This window comes from Panthera pardus, unplaced genomic scaffold, assembly GCF_024362965.1.
Source record: "Panthera pardus isolate Hobbes unplaced genomic scaffold, ASM2436296v1 HiC_scaffold_21, whole genome shotgun sequence".
Lineage (NCBI taxonomy): Eukaryota > Metazoa > Chordata > Mammalia > Carnivora > Felidae > Panthera > Panthera pardus.
This window is the reverse complement of record NW_026526777.1, coordinates 58,839,992-58,866,507: the sequence shown is the minus strand read 5'-3', so window position 1 is coordinate 58,866,507 and position 26,516 is coordinate 58,839,992. Positions and strand designations below refer to the sequence as shown.

General features: G+C 39.6%; 1 protein-coding gene across 1 annotated transcript in view; it reads right to left on the bottom strand.

Moving 5' to 3' along the window:
• LOC109261043 (ankyrin repeat domain-containing protein 26-like) overlaps window positions 1-25,892 on the bottom strand; it is a 181,114-nt gene extending 155,222 nt beyond the window's left edge. The window contains exons 1-6 of the mRNA XM_053909495.1: window positions 25,642-25,892; window positions 20,784-20,898; window positions 20,450-20,623; window positions 14,388-14,494; window positions 10,320-10,387; window positions 3,441-3,477 (exon numbers count right to left, since the gene is read on the bottom strand). Coding sequence (XP_053765470.1) covers window positions 3,441-3,477; window positions 10,320-10,387; window positions 14,388-14,494; window positions 20,450-20,623; window positions 20,784-20,898; window positions 25,642-25,892 — 752 coding nt within the window. The remainder of the gene's footprint in view (window positions 1-3,440; window positions 3,478-10,319; window positions 10,388-14,387; window positions 14,495-20,449; window positions 20,624-20,783; window positions 20,899-25,641) is intronic.
• Between the last annotated feature and the right edge of the window lie 624 nt (window positions 25,893-26,516).

Sequence of the window (26,516 nt, the reverse complement as noted above, 5' to 3'; positions counted from 1 at the left end):
TTTAAAAAAACTTTCAGTTCTCTATTTTGACTCCACCTCTGCTAACCTGTGAAATCTCCAGGAAAGACCCAGTCTGAGTTTCCATAACCAAATGTGACAGGCAGGGAATGCTCTGACACGGTTGAAAATTAAATGTATAAACGTTACTACAATGACTTCTCACCTCACATCTGTCAGAATGGCTCAGTTTCAACACACAGGAAACAACAAGGGTGCTCAGGATGTGGAGAAAAAACAACCCTTGTGCACCGGTCATGGGATGTAAATTGGTATCACCACAGTGAAAGCCGGTATGGAGGGGCCTCAACAAATTAAAAACACAAATACCATACGATCCAGTGATTCCACTACTGGGTATTTATTTACCCAAGGGAAATGGAAATACTAATTCAAAAAAGATATATGCACCCCTATCTTTATTATAGCATTATTTACAATAGACAAGATATGGAAGCAACCCAAGTGTCCACCAATACATGAACAGACCAAGCACACACACACACACACACACACACACACACACACACACACACTCACACAATGAAATATTACGCAGCTATAAAACAGAATGAGATCTGCAACATCATGAATATACCTAGATGGTATGAGGCTAAGTGAAATAAGTCAGACAGAGAAAGACAAATCCTATATGATTTCACTTCTGTGTAGAATGTAAAAAGGGGAATAAATGAACAAACAGAGCAAAAGCAGAAACAGCCCCATAAAAACAGAGAATTGACTCTTTCCAGAAGGGAGGGGAGGTGGGGGGATGGACAAAATGGGGGAAGGGGAGAGGGAAGTTCAGTGTTCCAGTTATAGAATGAATAAATCACAAGGCTCAAAGGTACAGCATAGGGAATCTAGTCAGTGGTATCATAATAGCATCATACTTTACCAGATGGGTGTTACACTTATGGTGAACATGGTGGACCATCCAGAGTTGTTGCATCACATATTACATTGTGTGTGAGGTAGACCTCCGTTTAACTATATATGTCAAAGTTTGGGTTTCGAGGTTATGAGTGGTCGTACTAACTAGAGATTAAAAGATTAAAAGTTCCCAAGGCCAACTTTGTTCCCACTCTGGTCTTGCCTTATTTAGGTCCATAATATCTAGCAAGACATTCCAAGCCTTCAGGGGCATTCAGCTACCCAAGGAGAGAGACTGCGATCAAATAGCCCCGGTAGTTGTGCCTCTATTTCTCTATACGCTGCCTGAATATTTTCTTCCCTATGAGCTCCCACTCCTACATCACTCTTCGGCACGGTTCTGTGGCATTCCCCAACCTTTCAATCTGTAGGCTATGAAGCCATACACTCCTACAACAAGGATGGGCTCCAGTGACCGAGGGTAGGGACCATGTCCTGCTCCTGGAGAACAAGCGAATTGGGAGTCTCACTCATCCACACAGTCACCTCAACATAGGCATGTTATCACCGATCCAGATGAAGCTCCCTTACTGATTTCACAAGTCAGTCCTACCCCTGCACAGCCCTACAAGTACATGGGAAGGGCATCACAGATTTAGGAAAAGAGGTGGAGTGAGGAGACAGCTTGCCTTGGGCCATACATCTCTGATGTTCAGAATCTCCACCCCCCACCCCCAATTCCTTGAGAGGATCTAAGCTATCCTCCCTCAGTTGGGGTGGAAGTAAGGGATATCATATTTCTATTTGCTGTAAAAATACTCTTCCCTGCAGCTCAAATGATTTTTAATCTCTCTCATCAGAAAATCTGAGGTATGCTCGCACCTTCAATGAAACCAACACACACAAAAGCAGAAACCTGGTCACGACCCTCTTGAACTCTCTATTTGAATATGCCTTTCTAAACAACTCCCCTATTCCTGGGTCCTTCATTCCTGTCATTCTCCTTTATCTCACTTGGCATAAACCCCCATATTCTGACATCTTTCCTAACACTCTTGTTTCTATCCAACTCAGTGTTGTTCTTCTTGAAACCTGGTCTCCTCTGCTAATTCGATTCTTACCCTCCTTCATTGTATTCATTAGACCCACTCCCCAGATTTCTATTATTAAAATATTTGTCTGCAAGATGAAGACAAAAAACAAAGAAAGAAATGAAACAAAGAAAGAAGGAAAAGAGCCCAAATTTAAGTCTCATTTCTGTGACTTATCATATCCAACTAGGTCACTTCAATCTCTTTTGAGTTTCAAACTGTCCATGTAAGCAACCATTGGGAAAGGAGGTTATACAGAGGTTGAATTACTAGAGGGTATTTTGATGAATTAATCTCTGAGGTTCCCTAATTCTTGAGACTCTAAGTAGTTTTGATTTGGCCTCTGGAAAAATGGAGAGTCCTTAGCTGGCAGAAGAGGAAATATTAATGGAAAAATAAAGAAATACCAAGAAACCCAGAGAAGAAAGTAAAAAGGCAAAAACACAGTACAGAAACGTCATAGGGAAAAAATCTCCAAAAAAGAAATAGCTTCCTAGAACTAGTCAAGGGTACTAGTCCAAAGGGAAACCAGACTGGGAACCTAGGCAACAGAGAATCCTTGAAATATCCTAGCAAAATCCTTGAGATAGAGACTGAATTTAATTAACGTAACATGGTCTACAACTAAATACCCTTCCCTTACAGAAAACTCATTTGTGTCAAGAAGAAGGGATATCACCACATCTAAGGAGCTGCCTGACGACATCTTGTTTATTATGTAAAAGCTGTGACACCATGGCCATAGCTGACATCCATCCTAAAATCTCGGATGGTAAAAACAAGGGACTAGTTTCCACTGCACTAATGACTTTTGTTAGCACTAGTGGTCAAATACATAAGGGCAAATGCTTGCACTAATCTGGTTTCTTAAGAAAACCCTAAATTAGAGTTCTGACATGATTAGCTTTGACATTCTGAGTTGATCTGCCCTAGGATCTGTATCTTCATCTCAGTGCTGCTGAGGAACCAGAGAATGGATGTGGAAGCTAAACAGGCTGACGGGCAAAGCCCCTTAGCTACCCATTAACTATGGAATCATGGTCGACTCATCAACCTCCCTGAACCACAGTTGCCAAACTAATAAAAAGTAGCCTACAGCAACATAGCTATTTTGCAAAGCTATGCAATGCTATATAACTTAACAGATGTTATGTATAGGAAATATTGTCTTGTCCAGGGTAGACCACTCAACAACTGCTTTTGTTCTCTGCGTTCCCTTAGGAAACACATAATTTTCAGTTCATTCATTTCACTTCCTTTCCTTTCATTTTCCATTTCATTTCATTTCATTCCTTTATACTTTGAGAGTGAGTGCACACAGAAATCGGGAAAGATATCCCAAGGAGGCTGTCAGCGAAAAACCTGACATGGGGCTTGATCTCACAAACCTGAGTTGAAATCAAGAGTCACACCCTTAACCAACTGAGCCACCCGGGTGCCCCAACGAATGTCATTTTTACAAATCCATAAAAATCCTACCTGGTTATAGAGTCTTCCTCAGCATTCTTATCTGCTCCTAAAGAAGAAAGCAAAATACATGTTAAATCAACAATCGAAAAATAGAGGAAATTACAAGTGTACAGCTTATGATTTGTTAAAAAGTATTGCTTTGGGACCACACCTGGAAACCACACTACACTGAATGGTAATTATACCATTCGTAGGCTTAAAGCACTAAGAAATCTTACTTTCTCCTCTATGTTGACCAAAAGCAAGAGTGGGTTTTATCAAAATTTGACACCTACAGGTGAACTTATGTTTACAATGGCCATCACTGACCGACTCTATGACACTAGAGGAAAATGGTGTCGTTAGGAGAATGATTATCACAAGCTGACAATGTCAAACTGAAACTAGCATGATTTTTCTGGACTTCCACTGCTATAGAAGTTAAAAGAGAGGTTTTTTTTTTTTTGTTTTTTTTTTTTTTTTTTTTTTTTTATTTTGCTGTAACACAGCAGAACTTCCCCAGCCGTTTAGTAGAGACTGTTCAGTTTTAGGATGAAACAACACCTCACAAATGTGCTCCATAGCTATTGTACTTTGAATCATGGCCAAACCATAGCAAACAGACTCTCCCTGGGCTTATTTCCAATGACAAGGTAAGTAGGAAGGATGTGGCATTCCAATTTGATAAAGTTCTAACTTCTCGAGACTGTCTCCTTCCATTGCTAGAGATCTAGACCCAAAGAACATCACAGAGGATGATCCCAATGTTAGTGCTATGCAGTGGCTCATGATGTCATTTTTCTCAACCCTCCCCATTAGGTGACACACATCTAGAAAAAGCATGCTTTTATTCATGGAAGGCATATGTCATCAGATCCTCTACTGATGAACAACAAAACAAAACAAAGTGCAAAGAATATCTTGAATGCCTACATTCAATTAGTGGGGAATTTTAATGTTCTAAACATTCAACGATATCCACTGTATGATTGTTACTATATGACACTCTTTAAAGAGCAAGACTATGGGGTAAGGGTTGGGGTGAATGTAGGGAAAAAGGGGCACACCCCCGAGGACTATTTTTAAAATTTTTTTAACGTTTATTTATTTTAGAGACAGAACATGAATGGGGGGAGGGTCAGAGAGAGAGGGAGACACATAATCGGAAGCAGGCTCCAGGCTCCGATCTGTCATTCCAGAGCCTGTCACGGGGCTCGAACTCGGGAACCACGAGATCATGACTTGAGCCAAAGTCGGACACTTAACCGACTGAGCCACCCAGGCGCCCAAGCACAGAGGACTTTTAAGGCAGTGAAACTCTTTCACACGATACCACAAAGGTGGATTCACATCATTACACATTTGTTAAAACTCATAGAATGTATAACACCAAGGCTGAACACTAATGCAAATTAGAGACTTTGCCTGAAAATTATGAGTTAGTGTCCATATAAAATGCACTCTTGTCAGGGTGCCTCAGTGGCCCAATTGTTTCAGCGTCCATGTCTGGATCTGAGATCAGGTCATGATCTCACAGTTCATGGGATCAAGTCCTGCATCAGGCTCTGTGCTGACAGCACAGGATTCTTTCTCCCTTCTCCCTCTGCCCCTTGGCTGCTCACACGCATGCATGCTCTCTCACTCAAAACTAAACAAAGGAACTGAAAAATAATTACTACTAAAAATGGACCACTGTCGTGCAAGATGTTAACAACAGGGGAGGCTAGGCATGTATGGGTGCATGGTATGGTATATGGAGACTCTCTGTACTTTCTATTATATTTTTCTGTTTACTTAAAACTGCTGAAAAAATAAGCATTATTTTTAATTATTTACATTATTTAATTATTTTACATTAAATGTAAAAAACAATCAAACAAAGTACAACAACCAAACACGGTATCCATTGAAGCTACTCTTAGCATATATTAACCATGATACAGTCACCTTGAACATTAAGATAGAGATCAAAGTAACACAACAGGGGTACTGTCTCCCATATGGAAGTATATGAAAATACATAAAGCAAAATACAAAAATACAAGTTATTTGTATACTTAGGCAACAAAACAATTGATGAATATGACCAAATATAACTATAAACAGGGATTCAGCACTATATGAGTCAAACCTGGGTTTTCCATATAATTGAGATTTTATTCTAATTTTAAATCAAAAATCATTATGCTGATCGTATCTAAGAATCATAATGAAAGCTTAATCACATAAAAAAAGATGATAATGACCTAATATTGCCCTAGTCTTTTTTGTACAAATACCTACTTCATATGGATGATGAAACTGAAACCAGTACCATGTTAACCATCATTTCACTTGCTATTAAAATAAAAATTTAAGACACCACCAAAAATGAATTGAGGGCTGTAATCTCTATGCAGAAAAGGTTTCAACCAGCAGGCCGAAGATGGCTACCCTCAGAATATCCTACTTGAATGACTGGCCCTTGGTTGTTCCCTGGGATCTTGGATTTAAGGAAGGTTTCCACCATTCCCTAGCTCGGTAATAGAAGCTCACTGTGCCTAAGTGTTGGTAAAATCAGTGTGCTTAAGGCCATACACTTGATTTCTTTTTGGAAACCTGGAATTTTGGGACATGCTAAGGAGAAGATACCTATGTGATTAGCATTTGATGAAAACCTCGGGCACTGAGTATCCATAAGCCTCGTACTGGCAGACAACATTTCACTTGTGCTGTTCTAATTTGATGCTGGAGGAATTAAGCACATCCTGATAACTCCATAAAGATAGGATTCCTGGAAGCCTGTGCTTGGTCTACTCTGGACTTCACCCATGCACCTTTTGTCTGTGCTGATTGGCCTTTCTAGCCTGTCCCCATAACAAACCATAGGCAACAACTATATGCTGAGTTCTGTGAGCTCTTCCAGTGAATAATAAAATCTGGGTGTCGTTGGGGTGCCTCTATCACAACTGCATTATATGAAATTTTATTATTTGGGTTGATGTCATACACGTGGTTACAGTCAGAAGGTTATGTCACAGAATACCTTTCCTGGAATCTCTTTTTCTTGGTATTTGCCCGGAAAATTCCTACTTTCCTATATATCCATTTGAAGAAAGGTTTAAAAGGAATAGATGAAATCATGATGTCACAAAGTGTGAAACAATCAACAATCCTATTTTACTCAGAAAAAAAAAAGAGAGAGAATCCTGGTGGTTGCCACTATGTTCTACCATACACAAGTTCCTCTCAAATATGAAAAATCAGTTAATTTTTCCAACTAACTAGGACTTAGTTCATTTTTCTGGCAGATAGGAATGAAAAGAAGTAAGAGGGATTGTTCTAGAAAAAACAGAACTATCAGACCCAGTATAAAAACATACTACTGATTATAGTTTTTTGTTTCTTTCCTTAATTTCTTAGAAAATTAAAAATATACTTCACCTATTAAAGGCAGTCATTGCCAAAATAATCAAAAAGTCATAATTACTGTGTCCTCATTCCTGCTGCTCTCCTCTGTTCATCTGATAAAGTCCTACACACTTTTCATGTCCAATTTACATGCTGGCACACAACCTGGAAACTTCTGAATCTTCTGAGAGTTCTCTCTCACCCCCTAACTTTTCATATTCAGGAATCACAGATTCGTATTAACTATACTGTTTCGGTCTCTGCTTTGTCTTTTCCCTGCCATTGCCCTAGTCAAACATGAATTCTTAACTGATAATTTTCGCAGGGAAAAAAAAACCCACAAAATATTATTATTTCTTAAATGAATAAAAAAAATAAGCAAAACAAATGAGAAAGACACAAGGCCCTGAAAAAAAAAATAATGGAATAAATTGAACCCCCTGACATTTTCAAACTACACAGCTGAAAGTTTCACAATGGACTAATACCAGGCTAAGAAAACAAGAGCTTACTTTGCCTCCCAGTCTCTTTATGTGGTTTCCTATAACCTATCCTTCATATGAGGGTTCAGCAAGCTACGGCCACTGGTCAAATCCAACCTGCCATCTAGTTCTGTAAATAATGTTTTATTGGGGCATAGCCCCATGTCTTCACTTACATATTGCTATGGCTGCTTTCACAAGGGCAGAGCTGAGAAACCACATCACCTAAATTATTCACTGGCTCTTTAGGAAAAAGGCTTGGTGATCTGTATTTTATGCCATAACCAGAGTGTCCTAACTCAAATCTAATCTTAGTAGTCTTCTGCTTCAAATTCTCCAAAATCCCTGCATCAAATACTGCTGGCTCCCTCCCTAAGAGCCATTCCATATTCTTCATTCTTGCTAGAGAATCACAACTTTATTTGGATATTTATTGTCTCCATACACAGAGAAGGTGGCCTCACCCTGGCTTCAAAAAGAGAAAGGATTATTCCAAGCTAATCACAGTACCTGATTTACCAGGGACCAGTTTAGGAATGAGTATGTGACATAACCTAGTCTTTAAAATGTTAGAGGAAGTCTACTGCAAGCCTCTTCCTAGTGAAAAGAAACACCTAAAGAAAAGCAGTCCTTCCCACCCACTGGATGTTGCCATGTGAGAATATGATACCTGGAGCTGTCGCTAATTAGCCACCCCGGAAAGGAGAAATAAAAATACCAGCAACTCCAAAACTGAACAAGAGATGACTGGGATCCTGATGACATCACTGAACCATCAAAACATTTCTGGTTCCTACTGGTTTAGTCACTGTTAGAAGTCACCTATTATTTGCCGCTAAAAGCATTCTACAGAAGAAATTTCCCCAGGCATATCGGGTAAGATCTACTCCTTTCTATAGCACTAACAAACTTCCATAAGCTTGTCTTACCTAGGTATTCACCTCATTCCCAACCATTCCCATAGCACACGTTTTCTACCAGCAAAACCCAACTGCTCATAAATCCTGCTAAGTTCACTCGTACACCTTCGCCTCTGCACTGCTGTGTACTCCGCCAAACACGTAATCGTGATAGTTTACAAACATTGTCAAACATACAAATGTTGGTCCTTCTGCCTCTCTACCTGGCAAACTGAACTCTTAACTCTGCATGCTTACCATAGATTCTACCCAGTCCTTGAAAACTCGGATTCCTCACCAGGAACTTACGGTAACTGGAACAAATGTCAATACAAAATAACAATGATAATTATAAGCACTACGAGACTCTGGCACCCAGTAAGCACTAAATAGAGTAAATAACACAAACGGCAGTGGTAACAACAAAGTCCTGGGGTGCAGAGACTGGTTTTTGAATGTTTGTATTCTACAACAACAGGATAACACTTAGAAGCTAACAGGCACTTAAGAGTTACTTGTGAAGTGAACAAATGGACATGAATAAAAATGATTCCTTTGAAAATTATTTTTAAAAACCACAGAAACTTTTCTGTTTCAAAAACCGCAGGGACAGCTCTATTCTGTTATGAGCACCTTAATGATCAAAACGCTGTCTGTTCTACCTTTACCTTTCTTGTAACTTCCAAAACTAACCTACAGAAGTCCTTTGGTAACAGTCTACCAAGTTAAAGCTTTCTTCCTACTTTTCAGATTGTACAGTGCACTGGGTCCCACAACTAGGGAGCAACAGTAGCATTTTTGTGTGTGTGTGTGATTGTGAAACATCTTTGTGCTGTTATTATAATTTCTGGAGCCCAAGTTGCCCTATTTGAATACTTGTGAAGATAAAATTTTGACTAATGGCAACAGAGTATCTTATTCTAACAAAATTACAGTGTCATGACAATTCTCCAACAAACAGAAGAAAACATTGTTCTAATGAAGTCAACATATCTCATTCTGGATTTGTTGTTGTTGTTGTTTTTAAATGTTTATTTTTTTTTGAGAGATACAGAGCATGCATGTACAGGGGAGGGGCAGAGAGAGAAGAAAAAGGGAAAATTCCACACAGGCTCTGAGCTGTCAGCAAAGAGCCCGACAGAGAAGTCTGACACAGGACTCCAACTCACCAACTGTGAGATGATGATAACCTGAGCGGAAATCAAGAGTTGGACACTTATCCGACGCAGCCACCCAAGCGCCCCTCTCATTCTGTCTTGATTTATGAGGAGTGAAGATGATAATGGTGAGACCTTGTTGAGACAATATGTGAAATAACCTATGCCTCTCAACAAGGCAGTGTTTTTCTTCGGTACTCCTGGAAGCTATCTATAAAAATCTCCTTGGGAGTGCTGCACACTAGCTAAGATTTTCAGTTCTTATTATTTGCCATTTGTTTATGGTACCAGGAAAGTACTGTAGAATTCCCAGTTTTAGGGCTGGTTCATTTTTTAATGAGACAAATCGCTAGGTAACAATATTTTCTAAATATAATCCATTTGTAAACATTTTATAAAAGATCCATTTTTATAACAAGTGCAATTTGTTATAATATGTTTATGGAGGAAACATAAAACATGCTAACTTAAAAATCTTTTTTTCCTCTGGGCACCTGGATGGCTCAGTTGGTGAAGCATCTGACCTTGGCTCAGGTCATGATCTCACAGCTCACGAGTTCGCGCCCCACATTGGGCTCTCTGCTCTCAGTGGTGGAGCCTGCTTTGGATCCTCTGTCTACCTTCCTCTGTCCCTCTCCTGCTCTCTCTCTCTCTCTCTCTCTCTCTCTCAAAATTAAACAGTTAACAAAGCATTTTCATATTTATTACACAAAGATGTCACATGGTATTTTAGGGGTCATGACTAAAATAATGAATTTCTTTTCAGATAATACTGCCTCATATTTTCAATTACCTACAGTTAACTTCTTAAATAATTCTGAACATTAGACTATAAAGAAAGAAATTAAGAAAGAAAAAAATACGTATGCAATTTACACATTGGTGTTCTTTTCTTCATTGTTCTTTCATTATCAAAACACCCTTACTCTGACTTTACTTATGTTAGGACCACCAAGAGCAATTCACTATGTAAAGTCTTACCAGGATTGCTGTTTTGCAAAGAATTTTTAAGCATGATTTCTTCTTTATGTCGACAAATTATTTCGTAACTGCAATGTATAAAAAAGGGTGATAAATAATATTACTATTTTAACGCTGATACGAAAAACATTTACCAAATACATCAAATTCTTAGAGTATTTCAAATAATAACAGAGCAAATATCAAAACTTGAATTACCCAATATACTTCAAATTTGTACGTTCTAGAAGCTTTTCATTAAGTCTGTACTTAAAGAAGAAAAAAACAGGAAGATGAACCAGTCATGAATTGAGGGCATTCTAGCTTAGTAAATTAGAACTAGCTTGCCAGGGGCACCTGGGTAGTTAAGCGTCCAACTTTAGCTCAGGTCATGATCTCACGGTTTATGGCTTTGAGCCCCACGTCGGGCTCTGTGCTGATAACACAGAGCCTGGAGCCTGCTTCGGATTCTGTGTCTCCCTCTCTCTCTGCAACCACCCCCCACCCCAGCTCGTACTCCGTCTCCCTCTATCAAAAATAAATACACATCAAATAGAAATGAGAATAATTAGAATTCGCTTGCCAGAATGGAGTGTTTGGAACTCAGAAGTTCCAAAACTAGCTCTATAACCTATAGCTATTTGTTCTTGGAGAAGCCACTTCTCTTTGGCTCAAAATCTCCCTCTATAAAAGAAGGGACATTACTGCCTTATTTTTACAAGGTTGATAAGAGGATTTAATGAGATATTATACCCAAAACATGGCCTCTCAGGCCACCTCTTAGGTGATGCTCATTACTCTGGGAAGGGCAAGATGAGACCTTCCTTGACTTCAGAAAAGATGCTCCACAGGATTTAAAGCGGTGGTCCAGGGGCACCTGGGTGGCTCAGTCCGTTGGGCATCCAACTCTTGATCTCAGCTTGGGTCTTGATCTCAGGCTCGTGAGTTCAAGCCCCATGTTGGAATCCATGCTGGGCATGGAGCCTACTTAAAAAAAGGCAGGGGTACAGATATGCTAACAAAGGGGAAAGAGAAGTCCAATCTCTTCCTGCAGCATCATTTGAACCTCTCTGACAGCTTAGAATGGTCCCAACTAACATCTTCTGGCAAAAAAAAAAAAAAAAAAAAAAAAAAAAAAAAGACAAACAAGATCCTCAAAGGGTAACTCATAAGGAAAGTCTAGGCTAAGATATGGGTTCCACATAAGGTCTTTGAGTGTGGAGGGACAGGGGTGTATGGCGAAAGCCAGGAGACCCAGCTGCCCAAACAGGGTGCTGGTGCTTTGGGATAGCTGCTGAGCATATGTGCATGTGCAGTGAACAAAAGAAACTTTGTAGCTTTGAAATCTAAGTGTGGAACACCATGAAGACTGTAAACTCTGGATCAGCAAGGGAATCCTGGGAGTAAAGGTCAATCACAACCAGACTACAGCACCAGTTTCAACAGCAATTACGCAGCAACAGAATCAAAGGAAACTGTAGAATGATCAGGATGTCCTTTTTTTCCCCTCCAAATGACTTGTGAAAGAGGACTCTTTGGTCTTAGGGTGCTCCTTAGGTTCTTGGAAAATTCAAGGGACAGAGTACAGGAGATATCCCTCAAAGGAAAGTAGAGGGTCTTCTACAAAACTGAACATTTCAAGACCCAAGTTACTAGTTAGAAAACACAGATGTAACATTATTTGTGTCCCATGCAGAGGGGTTATACTTGAAATGAAATGGATAAGGTTAGGCTCCTGGAGGATAAAGGTCTCAAAAGTCCTGAGATAAAGAATCCTGCACACATTCCTACTTCCAACTAGTCTAGTCCTTTGCTTGATTTCTGGCTAATGTTGTGGACTAACCGACTGCCATTCCAAAACTGCCTGACCAAACTACGAAATCCCATCTGTTACATACGAAGTTAACAGTTAAATTATTTTAAACCTCAGTTTAGTAATAACTAGCATTTTAGTACAAACACTTACAGATTAAAACCCTTAATATAAGCATATTCATCTGCAGCCCATCCATATACATCTTGAGGAAAGGGGTCAATACGTTGCTGAAGAAGAAGCCTGACTACATTTGTTGAGTCATAATTTACAGCAAGCATGAAGGCTGTTCTAAAATAACAGAGATAACTTCACTCTTAGGAATTTAGAGTTATTTAAACAGCTAATTTGATATACTTTAGCAGGTTAATATCTTGCCTATCTGTTCAGAATCGACCATTTACATGTTTCAGTGTTCATCTATGTAAATGATCTCCAAGACTAAAATGAAGGGACAAAAAGGAAGCTTCTTGTCCCACCTGGGTAATGTATTATAGAGTTGCTAATTTAATGTCGTTTGATAAACAAAAAACTATGCTAGGTCACTTATCTGAATAGATAAAGATTTAAAAAAAATAATTCCCCACGTTTTCCTTAATCTGACACAGTGCACTTCAAAGCCATCTAGAGGTCAAGCAAGTATAAAAACTATCTGCAGGCTTGAAATGATAATATTTTAATGCAAATCCTAACAAAACAGGCATAATTATAGTTAACGATGCTGATAAGCATATGGTAGGCACTAAATTAAATGCTATGTATATAAAATATGATTTACGCACAACCACCCTTGAAGGATATATTATTATCCTCCTTTTTATATCAGGAAACATATTTAGTGATGATACGTAACACTCCCAAGGTCACAACACCTAGCTAGTAGGAAAGCTATGAATCAACCTAGTCTTGTGTGAATCTAAAGCACAGCTCTTCCTTCTTTATCACCCACCTATAACTTATCCTCATTAAAGGAAAAGTCTATACGGTTAAAGTTATTTTTCATCTTTCTACTCCTACCAATTGAAAATAAAATAAAAAATACATATACTGTACATGAAAAAGGATAAAACCTGATGAGACTTGGTAATAGTAATTAATCATCATTTAGAGATCACCTAACGACATCAGTATTACTCAAAAAGGAAAAAAAAGCAATTTAAAGAAAAGTGTCATCCAAAAGACACAACAACTCTATGTTTAATATGCATCTTTTTTTTAACATTTATTTGCTTTTGAGAGACAGAGCTCAAGCAAGGAGAGGGAGAGAGAGCGGTATACACAGAATCCAAAGCAGCTCCAGGCTCCGAGCTGTCAGCACAGAGCCCGGCGTGGGGCTCGAACCCACGAACCATGACATCATGTCCACAGCCAAAGTCATAGACTTAACCAACTGAGACACCCAGGCACCCCAATAAACATCTTTGAAGGAAAATGTATATGAAGTAGAAATTCTTTTTTTTTAAGTTTATTTACGATTTATTTTGAGAAAGAGAGTGAGTGCACACCAGAGTGTGGGCAAGAGGCAGAGACACTGAGAGAGAGAGAGAGAGAGAGAGAGAGAGAGAGAGAGAGAGAGAGAGAGACAGAGAGAGACAGAGAGAGACAGAGAGAGAGAGAGATTGAGAATCCGAAGCAGGCTCTGCACTGTCAGCACAGAGCCTGATGTGGGGTTCAAGCCACGAACCATGAGATGATCACCTGAGCCAAAGTTGGATGCTTAACCAACTGAGCCACCCAGGTCCCTCTATGAAGTAGAAATTTAAAAAATACCATAAAAGGGTTAAGAAGGCCAATATTGTGCCATTAAGTAAATTAAGAGCTGAGAGTCCACATTTTATAAAACTAAAATGAAATCCCTTTAGTTAATACAAAATCATGTGGCAGAAAAAAAACAAAAAAACAAACAAACAAACAAAAAACTGAGCAACTGGGTGACTCAGTTGTTTAAGCATCAGACTCTTGACCTCAGCTCGGGTCTTGATCTCAGAGTCATGAGTTTAGGCCTAGCATTGGACTCCACGCCGAACATGGAACCTATTTAAAAATAAACACTGCAAATGACATGAGTCAACATCATCAAGGAATATGAATTCTGCTATACCCTGTTCTTCATGTTGCCCAGTCAGAATAATTGCTTTCTACCTAACTGGTGATGTGTTGACATTTTTCACTATATAATTATAAATTAATATTCTTCTTCTGAAGTTAATCTTCCTGACTTGAATAATTATTACCACTCTAGAACCATACTAAGGTTGAAAAGAAAACTACTGCACCTTTTTAATTTATCCTCTGCATGTATATTTGTTGCCTTTTCTACCAGAACTTCCACTATTTGCTGTTTGTTTTCATTTACGGCAACTAGAAGTGGTGTGATGTTATCCTGTAAAAGAGCAAAAACAATTTAGAATTTACAAAATTACACCTTTCCATACGGAATTTTAAAACATACAAAAGATCCTCTAAACTGAAACATATAATACAAAAAGTAAATAAAAAATGGCCTCTTCCTTCCCACCACTGTGCTTTCACCTGCTGCTGCTTCTCTTTAAAATAGCCCTCCTCCACTGGGGCACCTGGGTGGCTCAGTTGGTTAAGTGACCAACTGCAGCTCAGGTCATGAGCTCAGGGTTTGTGAGTTCAATCCCTGCATTGTGCTCTATGCTGGCAGCGCACAGCCTGGAGCGTGTTCCAGATTCTCTCTCTCTCTCTCTCTCTCTCTCTCTCTCTCTCTCTCTCTCTCTCCCTCTCTCTCTCTCTCTGTCTCAGAAATACACATTAAAAATTGTTTTTAATAAAATAGCCCTTCTCCACCTTCTTCAACAGATTATATGAAGTCATTCTCCCAAACTCACTTCAAACACTCACTGGTTCCAAGATTGTTGCTTCTATCACAGTACTTATCATGGTATACTGTATTGTTCCCTATCTAAACCAAGAGCTTCTTGAGATCAGGGGCTATTTCTTACCTCTGTATCTCCAAACTCCAAAACACAGCAGTATATGCTTTAAGTACTTTTACTGAATTAATAACCTAAATGATGATCTCTGGAGTAGTGTTTCTTAAATTATCTTCCAAAGAATACCTACTTTGCCAGAAGGTAAATACTATGTCCCAATGGAAAGATTTCATGATCATCTATGTTTGAGAAATATTATAAAACTGCATTATATGTCTGGCATTACAGAAATCCATGTAAATCTGCTCAGTCCCCATTTGACAATCCTTTTTGTGGCAAACATTCACATTTGAGGAATCAGAGTTTCAGGGATATAGTTTGGAGAGATTTCCAATAAAGGTGAAGCTTTTCCCCAAGTTATACAAACTTGCTTGTCTTCTGTCAGTGGTATCAGGATCCACTGACATCCGAGATGTCAACATAAGGCATCACTGCTCCAAATGGGTCACTAAGGAGATGGGCCCAGAACTCCAAGAGTTAAGCTTCAAATGAACTTTGATTACTTAATATTAAATAGCCCATGGGCTTTCTCCTATTATAAAATGCTAAATTTTTATCTTAACTGTTAGGAAGCTCCATATGAAATTTTATTGTCAATTATAATAATCCTGGGACCCTAATACGTATCTACTTCTAAAAAAATTGTTTGTATTCTAGTTGTATTCCAGTTTCCACTGGAATAGCTACTTACTTTATATTTTAGGCAAACTATAAATCGCAAATAAAAATATAATGGCTTATCAATAAAAATTCAAACACTGATTTATACAGATCATTTTTAGCATAATGAAAGTGACTACATTATTTGCATTTTTAGGGAACAATGCTGAAGAGAAAGAGAATATTGTCTGCAATAGACATAAACCATTCAACTGTAACCATGATTAATCTAATACGGTTTGCAAATATTCCAATAGGAATACGATTATTCAAATGTTGTTTCTTTTAATGTTTATTTAGTTTTGACAGAGAGAGACAGAGCCTGAGTGGGCAAGGGGCAGAGAGAGAGGGAGACACAGAATCCGAAGCAGGCTACAGTCTCTGAGCTGTCAGCACAGAGCCCCACCCGGGGCTCAAACTCACAGACAGCGAGATCATGACCTGAGCCGAAGTCAGACGCTCAACCGACTGAGCCACCCAGGCACCCCAGGAATACGATTATTTATAGTACACAGAAGGAAAAAGTGTCTTGTTTTCAAACTAACTTATGGGGCACCTGGGTGGCTCAGTCAGTTAAAAGGCTGAATTTGGTTCAGGTCATGATGTCATGGTTTGTGAGTTCAAGCCCTGCATTGGGCTCTATGCTGACAGCTCAGCCTGGAGCCTGCTTGGGATTCTGTGTCTCCCTTTCTCTCTGCCCCTCCCCCACTCATGCATGTGCTCTCTCCTTCAAAAATCAATAAACGTTAAAAAAATGAATACAATACAAAAACAACTTAGAAAGTTTAACTTGGAAAATTCAATCCTATTCCGAAGACATTAACATAAAATACAAAATATATATTATGAATTAATATGGATTGCCTTGAAAACCTTGAAATATTTATCAAAATAGACCATAAAACAGAGGCACCTGGGTAGCTCAGTCAGTTAAGCATCTGACTCTTGACTTTGGCTCAAGTCATGGTCTCATGATTCATGAGTTCAAACCCAGTGCCTCCTAGGGATTCTCTCTCTCTGTCAAAATTAACTTTAAAAAAAATTACCAAGGTTTCTTGGTGTCCAAAAGAGATCTGATTAGCACAGTCTAAAATATATATATATATATATATATATATATATATATATATATATGTGTGTGTGTGTGTGGAGATAGATATATATATATATATATATATATATATATCATAAAACAGTAATTGTAAACGCAATGCTTATGGAGGCAAAGTAGGTGACTTGAGTAAGTGAAGAACCTAAGTGGGGACAGTAGCAAACTGGAGACACACATAACTCATATAAACAGTCAGCCACTGGAATGCATACCAAACAGTAGTATGGGCTCAAAGTACCAGGTATGATTCTATAAGAAAAGTCTGAAATCCAGATTTCTGCATGAGTGTCATAATTTTAAATGTTGACTCAATTTATGGAGGAAACGAAACACATCCAGGGGCCAAATTTAGTCAATAGCCCACGGGTATTTTGGTTGTGCATAAAGCATATATTTGTATGTAAATCTTTCCTGAAGTATCAGTATCACATTTTACCAAAAATTTAGGCCCCAACATGTAATAAAAATTGCTATTAAGACTCATAAGAGGGGAGCCTGGGTGGCTTAGTCAGTTGAGCATCTGACGCTTGACTTCAGCTCAGGTCATGATCCCAGAGTTGTGGGACTGAGTCCTGCATCAAGCTTGGCACTGAGCTTGGAGCCTGCTTGAGGTTCTCCCTCTCTCCCTCTGCCCTTCTCCCCCACTCACGCTCTCTCTGTCTAAAAGAATCACAACAAAAAGACTTGTAACACCCACCTTAAGAATTTTTCCAACGCTTATTAAAACTGCAATCTATCTGTGTTTAATTCTCCCAGACTGTTAATCAAATAGACAAATTAGTTCACAACTATGCTGAAACTAAATTCTGAAAACAATTCCCAACTGTATTGTCACTAACTACATTTCCATGTTTAAAACTACCATTTGGATTATGTCAGGGCTATATGAATTTAACAGACATCATAAGACAGTCGGTCACATAGCTTCAACTAGTAAAGAAGATTCAAGATTTTCTCCTATTGCAATCAGGAAAACACTGCTTGTAATAACCAAATGGCTATGAATATGAGCGAGAGAGAGAGAGAGAGAGAGAGCAAGCGTGAGCAAGTGGGTAGGGGCAGGGAGAGAGACTCTCATGTGTCTCTGCACCATCAGTGCAGAGCCCAATGTGGGGCTCGAACTCACAAACCATGAGATCACAACCTGAGTGGAAGTCGGACGCTTAATCAACTGAACAACCTGGGTACCCCTCCATTCAGTAGTTAGCTTTTTAAAAATTTTTTTTAAATGTCCACTTTTTGTGGAAGAGAGAGAAAGAGCATGAGCAGGGGAGGGGCAAAAAGAGAGGGCGACTACAGAATATGAACCAGGCTCCAGGCTCTGTCTAAGCTGTCAGCACAGAGCCCAACACGGGGCTAGAACTTGTGAACTGTGAGATGATGACCTGAGCCTGAAGTCAGACGCTTAACCGACTGAGCCACCCACACACCCCAGTAGTTCTTAACCAAGAGTTGTAGCACAGTCTCAAAAAAAAATATTTCTAAATATCCATGTCTATGTATACATGTTACTAGATTTACTCAAACTCTTCAGGGGAGAGTTTAGGCTTGTTAAAAAAAAATTGGAACTTCCCCAGGGCACGGGGATTCACCACCACAATTCTAGCTGAGAGCTGATGCAGCAGACTATCACATCAGTCTCATCTATGTGGCCAACTCCCTCTATCATTTGAAGATTTAGCCAAAAGAATGACTTATCAAAACTGCATTTAATTTCCCTGAGCAGAGGTAGAACAGGGACTAAATGTAAAGTCAAAATGCAACTTGATTTCATTACTTTTAAACTTCTTACTTCCCATCAAGATATTCTAGATTTCAGAGCAGAGTTTAGACTCTTACCTAAGTGGGTGTTTCTGCCAGAATAGGATTATATGACAGTTAATTATTTGTTTTTCTTCTCCTTGCCCACATAATCAACCACCTGTTCACTGCCAATCTGATTTCCTCTGAGTCCTCCTACACTTGGTCTCTAGGCAGGTTTGCAACTCACTCTTTCCCTAAGTAACAACTATTCCCCTCAAAAATTGAAGACTCCTTGACTAAACATATAAACTGAAGGGGAAAAATAATAAAACAAACAACCTCTTCTTGTTATTTTTTCTCACTTGTCAAATTTCCAAATTGGCCCACTTAGTTCTGACTGCTCCCTCCTTTCCCCTTTTATCTCTTAAGCCTTGGCCAATAAAAGATAAATCCCATTTTTATAAATCACTTTTTTATCAAATAGAAAATTGTCAACAGCAGCAATATTTTTTATTGTAAAATGCATTTCTTTTCTTTGAGTTTTAAGACAAAGCCTAGGGCAAATTTTGCTTTCCTGTGTTGTTTTTCACTAATAAAAAAAAATTGGATGGGAAAAATATTTGAAAACAAAATAAGTTTTACCTTTAACAAATATATTGTTTTCATAAATATTTGCCATAAATACATAAAACAAAGCAGTATTCTCTGTTTCTTTAGAAGTATCCTCATTTAAAATGAAATCTTAGGGGTGCCTAGGTGGCTCAGTTGGTAGAGCATCCAACTTCAGCTCAGGTCTTAATCTCATGGCTCATGAGTTCATGCCCTGCATTGGGCTCTGTGCAGCTGGGAGCCTGGAGCCTGCTTCAGATTCTGTGTCTCCCTCTCTCTCTCTGCCCCTCTCCCCCTCTTGTTCTGTCTCTGTCTCTGTCTCTCTCAAAAATAAATAAAAAATATTAAGAAGGAAGGAAGGAAGGAAGGAAGGAAGGAAGGAAGGAAGAAAGAAAGAAAGAAAGAAAGAAAGAAGAAATCTTAGATAAATAAGTTATTGCCAAATATTTTCATTCAGGGAATCCTTGAACTTCCAAATACGTAAAATTGACCCTGCCCGTGTCAACCAAGGGTGTTCCTCTAGGGGCTTCAGCAATGAAAGGTAATGCATGTCAAAGAAAAGGAAGGTGGGCCAGCAAGTGTGGCCATCATCTACTCCCCATGTACAGCTACAACCCTGCTGAGGAGCTACACAAGGTTGAGCAGGAGCTACTCTCTGAAGTGGGACACCCCAACATGGTACATGGCTGGCCGAGTGGCTACCAATACAAGTAGATGTCTTTGCTGGATGTCAAGACGTGACCTGACCCCAATGCCCTCATCTTCAGAGCACCGGGGCCTGCAGTGCCTAGCACCTACAACCTGCTGCTTTCTCCTTCCACTTGCACACATCCAAGCTCTCCCTGCTGGGTCTGGGTCTCCATTCCTCCTCCCACCTATCCCCAGCAGCACCCCTTGCCTAAGCCCCTGCATTGCACCCAGCCTCCATCATCACCTCACTCCCCTCTAGACCTTTAGTCCTTTATGGGCTCTGAGACTACCATCCACTTGTAGGCACTAATGGAAACATTTTCTTTCTGGGGTGGAAGGGTGGCTGGGAGATACAACTTTGCCCTTTCTGTGGGCACTACCTTTTTCTAGCCCTCCCTGACTTGGCATTGGAGTTATTTCCATGATGACAGGGCCTGATGTATAGAATTCAGTGAGTGAGTGTGTGTGTGTGTGTGTGTGTGTGTGTGTGAAATAAAACATTTTGAGGCTAACATATTCATGTATATATATAAAATTTCAAATAATGTATAAATTAGTTATTTACCTTATTTCTTGCTTCAGTATTCGCATTGTATAGCAGCAGCTTCTCTACTATGGATATATTATCACCAAAGGCCGCATAGTGGAGAGCAGTGTTGCCACTCACATCCCTAATATTTGGATGGGCACCATTTTCCAATAGTATGTTTACACATTTCTCTTCCTGGCACTGTACAGCCTGTCAGTGATATGCCAAGAACAGAGTGTAAATTCTGAGAATTTAAAGTAAGCATGCCACAGGTTTCACCAATTCGTTTTGTTTCAAGTCAATAACTTCATTTTCATTCTAAGTAATGACATCAAATCTATCTCAGGCAGATATAGCTGGTACTACATACCTTCATGAGAGCTGTCCTGTTTTCATGATCACAGAGGTTAAGATGACATTTCCTCTCTACTAGGAGGGTCACCACTTCTGGATGGCCATAGGCACAGGCCAAATGGAGAGCAGTCCTAAAAAAGTGAGAGGAGTTTTTAGGAAATGATAGTGCACTCTCTCAAAACTTGCAGTTAATTCAAGAATTTGTAAACATTAAGTAGCATGTTATTCCTATGCCTCCAAAACAAAGATTCAGTTTTCCTCTGGAGAAAGTACAATATTTAGTAGTGATTACTCATCACGCTAATAAAAGAGCAGCCTGTTTGAAGACAAAGAGCATGACCTCGGGATTCAGCTCCACTTGGGTTTGAATCCTAGTTTAACTCTGTCACTCACTAGTTATTGCTTAGACTTATCCTCAATGTCCTCAACAAAAGGGGATAAAAATAGTAGTTGTCTTGTGTCACCTGGCTAGCTCCGTCTGAAGAGCATGTAACTCTTGATCTCAGGGTCGTGAGTTTGAAGCCACACAGTAGGTGTAGAGATCATTAAAAAAATAAAATAAAATAAAATAGAATAATTAATAATAAAATGAAATGAAATAAAATAAAATAAAATAAAATACTGAGTAGTTATCTCACAAGACCTCGTTGTGATGCTTAAATGAGGATCTATGCAAGTATTTAGAACACTTCCTAGCACAAATAACATCTCAATAGTTGTTGGATAATATAATTTTTACCATTACTACTGCTTTACATAGACAACACTTCAATTAGGTACCTTGATACAATTACACCTACTTTGCAGACATGTTTTAAGGATTAGCAAGAATACTGCATTTCAATGATTCTAACATGCTCATTTTGTCACATTTTAATATCTCTGACATTGGAATGCAATTTATAACTCAAAATGTCTTACAACTGAAAATGGCAGGACTTTAAAAAAATAATTGGTATATAAAATAGTGGGACACCATAGAATCTTGGTGCCTTCCATTATGTGAAATGATGGTATATACAATAGGTCTATTGCAGTTCTAGTCATATGATTGGCACTTAAATAAATTTTAGTTCTGAAAAGCATTATAGGAAAAGAGGACAAAATTAACAAAAGGAAAACATTTTTAAGAACTTCTTACTTTGCTTCTCAAGAAAGTTTAAGCCACAGGAAACTCAGGATTCCAATGACTAGGAACAGCTCATTTTATTAAATATTGAGGTCTACAGATTGTACAAAAATCAAGTATTTCCAGTGATCAATATTAGTAGTTACTACTCTCATAAATTTCAGAAGGTCAGGTAAAGGTTATCTTTTACAATTTCCTATCTTCAGAAAATTTGAAAGGAAGGAGGAAAACTTCCCATTGAGATTAAGTCCTAATAGTTCAATGTAAAATTTCTCATCTTAGGGGTGCCTTGCTGGCTCAGTCAGTAGAGCATAGGACCTTGATCTCAGGGTTGTAAATTTGAGCCCCACGATGGGTATAGAGATTACTTAAAAATAAAATCTGGTGCAGAGCCTGCTTTAGATGCTCTGTCCCTCCTCTCCCTTTCCCCTTCCCCCTGCTCATGCTTTCACCCTCAACAATAAATAACACTTAAAACATAAAGTAAACAAGATAAAAGCTGGGGCACCTGGGTGGCTCAGTCTGTTAAGCGTGCAGCTCTTGATCTGGGCTCAAGTCACGATCTCATGTTCACTGGCTCAAGCCCCGTGCTGGGACTCTTTGAAAAGTGTATTGCAAAAGTTCCTGCTTTCAGCACGGGGCGTGCTTGGGATTCTCTCTGTCCTTCCATTCCCCCCACCCCCACCCCCACCCCATCCCTCTCAAAAAATAAATGATTAAACTTAAAAAAATAAAATCTTTAGAAAATAAATAAATAAAATTCCTCATCTTATACTGTGCAAAATGAAGTCTTTGAGAACAAAAGGATCTTGGGTAGAGTATTTCCGCTCTATAATATATGTGCAGGTTCTAGGTGATAAATAAATGGATGGAAAGAGTGGATAAATACATTTGGAGAGTTCAATATTTTTAAAGAAAAGGTACATAAAGGAAAGCATGCTTCTGAAACAGTAAATAATCACTTATATTTGCTAGGTCTTATTTTTTTCACAAGGACACAACTAATATATTTTATTTTCATGATTAATATAAATCATTTACCTATTACACGTAATAAAGCTACCTATAACAGAAAACATATGTATAATATATGCATAATAAAATCTACAAGTGCAAATAAAAATACTCCCTTTACTTCTGAAGAGGCCAAAAGTTGTCCAAATATGCCAATACTCAAAAAACATTTTAATTAACTCACTTTTCTTATTTTACATCCAAAAATATTTTTTAACACAAAGTGAGAAATTATTTTTATGTATATAAGATCAATATTCTTGCTCTTCTCCAGGATTACTTCAACGACAATAAACCCTTTCTGTTGATAATAAACTTTTAATAGGACCTTTATACACCTTTTCATGTAGAAAGCACAGATTTTCTTTGAAGGCAAAGAAAAATGCATGTAAATACAAAGGCTCAGAAATAACAAATGTCATCACATTTTGTGCATTTTTGGGCTTAACATAAAATCGTAGTCTGCTTGTGTGTACCTATGATCACACTGATTTTTGTTCTCACTTAATGATCAACTAAAGCACAGCTCTGCATCTCTGTGTATATCTATTATCTATGCCACTTTCAATGATCACATATCCATCTTATGGATGTAATGACATTTACTTATAAAAGCCATTATACGAGTTCTTCTTAATACATTGCTATTTTAAATAGTGCTGAGAAAAGCAAAATGTATGCCATTTATCTCTAGTGATTTCCTAAAGATATTTTAGTAGAAATAAAATTGATGGATAAAAGGAATACATATTTTTTAAATGTGGTACTTACACCAAATTGTCTATTGGAAAGTCGAAAACAACTTAAACTTTAAGCGGCAGTATAAGCACCATCACTCTATTTTCACAAAGGTTGTAGACGGAAAACTGTATTTCAGTCCCTTTTTCACTTAAATTTCTTTTTTCCCAGGGACAGTATATTTCCCTATGTCCACTGGTCCCTTGTAGATATGCAAAGAAATACTTTGCACGATTTCAAATTACAGGTTTTTGTTCGTTTTGATTTCAAAGACTTCCCTGTAAAACGAAGATAGATTCTGTTGTCTGATACAAATATGTTGTAAATATTTGCAAGTGCATTGTCTTTTATTGTAATAATATTATTTTCTGATGGAGGCTTTTAGTTTTTTATGTTGCTAAATCAATCTCCAGAATTCTTGATTTAAAAAAATATTTTTTAATATTTATTTATTTTTGGGAGACAGAGACACAGCGTGCAAACAAGGGAGGAGCAGAGAGAGAGGGAGACACAGAATCTGAGCTGTCAGCACAGAGCCTGAAGCGGGGCTCGAACCCACAAAGCACGGGATCATGACCTGGGCCAAAGTCAGACCGCTTTACCAACTGAGCCATCCAGGGGCCCCAATTTTTTCTTTTTTGAGAGAGAAATAGAGAGAGAGAGAGAGAAAGAGAGAGAGAGAGAGAGAGAGAGAGAGAGAGAGAGAGAGAGAGAAAGAGAGAGAGAGAGAGAGAGAGAGAGGCAACACAGAATCCCAAGCATGCTCCACATTGACAGCAGGGAGCCCGTCGAAGGGCTTGAACCCATGAACACCTGAGATTATGACCTGAGCCGAAATCAAGAGTCAGAGGCTTAACTGACTGAGCCACCCAGGCACCCCCCAAAAGTCTTGCTTTTCAAGTCATTCTTAGGATGGGTAAATAGGCATTTGTGGGATTTTTTTCTGTCACTTTTCTTATTTTGCATATTACAATTTTTAAATTGATATCCCATCTGGAACTTATTTTAGGGAGATAAAATTCTAACAAGTTTTCTCCAAATCGGCTGTTTCTCCACTACTTATGAATAATTCACCTTTTCCTACTAATATGAAATGTCACCAGTATCAAATTCAAAAGTCTTATGTATATTTGAGCGTTGGTCATGTTCTACTCTGCACCACTCCTTTATCGGTCTTTTCAGCTGTTTGTAAATGAATAATTTGTGGAAATTTCAGGTACATTTTGATATCTGGAAGGGCAAATCTACCTCCTATACAAAAACATAAGTTCTTAGGTTAATTCCAGTTTGTTAACATACAGTGTTCTATCACTTTCAGATGTACAAGATAGTGAGTCCAAAAATTTCCTTAATGACATCACAAGAAGAGCATGTGTAGCTCAAAATTCTTAAAACCAGGATGCTTTCATTTGCTTTACCTAACACTGACAAATACAGGAAGGGTACACATTTTGAGAAAAAGGAGTCCTCCTATTCAGAGCCAACTTCCACTTCAAAATGTCCTTCCAAGGTCCCTCAGGAAATAGCACACATACCTAAGTGTACACAGACATAAACTGGATACTGGATTTTGTCCCAAGAATTTCTAGCCCAGAAGTTGATTACAGGAATTATTTCTCCCATTATGCGCTTTTCTATGATGTTATAGTATGAAAATGAGTCCATTAAAAACAACATGTTGTCGACACTTAATTTCGTGTGTATTACTATTGAAATTTGGGTAAATCACGTCAAACTTGAGAGTCAAGTGGTCTATTCAGGAATTACCGGGTACGTGCCAGGGCAGCTGAAGACTCTGTTTTTGCTGCTCACGCTGTCGGCCTGGTGCTAGACCACATAGGGTTCCCACGACCGAGGGGCAGCGGGACCTCAGGAGGGAAGAGAACCCAGCTCCCCGAGGGAGGGCTCGGATGCACAGATAGAGCTAGGCCAGGTGTGCTCTTCTCCCAGGTCCGTCCCGCCTCCTCCCTGCCAGCCTCCAAGCCCCTATTACCTGTTCATCTTGTCTCTATCATCCACGCCATTTTCCGCGAAGAACAGAATCTGCTGCACTTGCGCTGCGTTGCCCACACAGGCAGCCTTGTGGATCTTTCTGAGATCTCTCTCTTGGACATGGTAACCCAGCAGCAAGTTGTCAATTCCATTGTTCTTCTGCCCAAAGCCCCTGCCCTGCCTCTGCAAGCTAGAAGCGGAGCCCAAGGGTGACATGCCCTTCTCCCTCCCGAACCCCCAAATCCTCTTCATTGTGAAACCTGCGGGCTCCACAGAGACTTCACCCCGCCCTCCCTTTCCACTACCTCCCGAGCTCAACACTAGCGCCCGGAGACAGGCCAAACCCGCCTGGCCACAACACCCCAGCAGTGAGGATCCGCCTTTGGGTAGCTGCCACTTCTCAGTAATTGGCAACAAGCAATACCGCCAGACACAAGCGCGCTTGCGCACTTCAGAAGAGGCAACCACTGCGCATGCGCACAGAGGCCTAACTGTCAACGGTAACCAACGCTCCGACGCCCCCCACCCCCCCACCCCAGGCCCAGCGCGGCGCAGCGAACAGAGAGGAGGGGGCTCCGGTGGGGGGTGGGGCGGGGTCCAAAGCCGCGGAAACTAGCGGGAGCCAGCACCTCTGCTCGCCACGCTCGGGTCTCGCCTTGGCACCCTTCTCGCCCCACGCGCGCCTCCCGAGGGGCCCCTTCCCCGCGCCGCAGCCCAGGGTGCAGCCAGGTGGCCGTGCCTGGACCGCGGGAAGGGGTGGAGGTGGGGCGTGAGGCGGGGATAGGGGCCGGGCCCGGGGCCGCGACGCCCGCGAAGCCTGGAGCCCGCTGCAGCCGCCACCGGATCTCGGGATGGGACGAGAGACTGCGGCGGAAG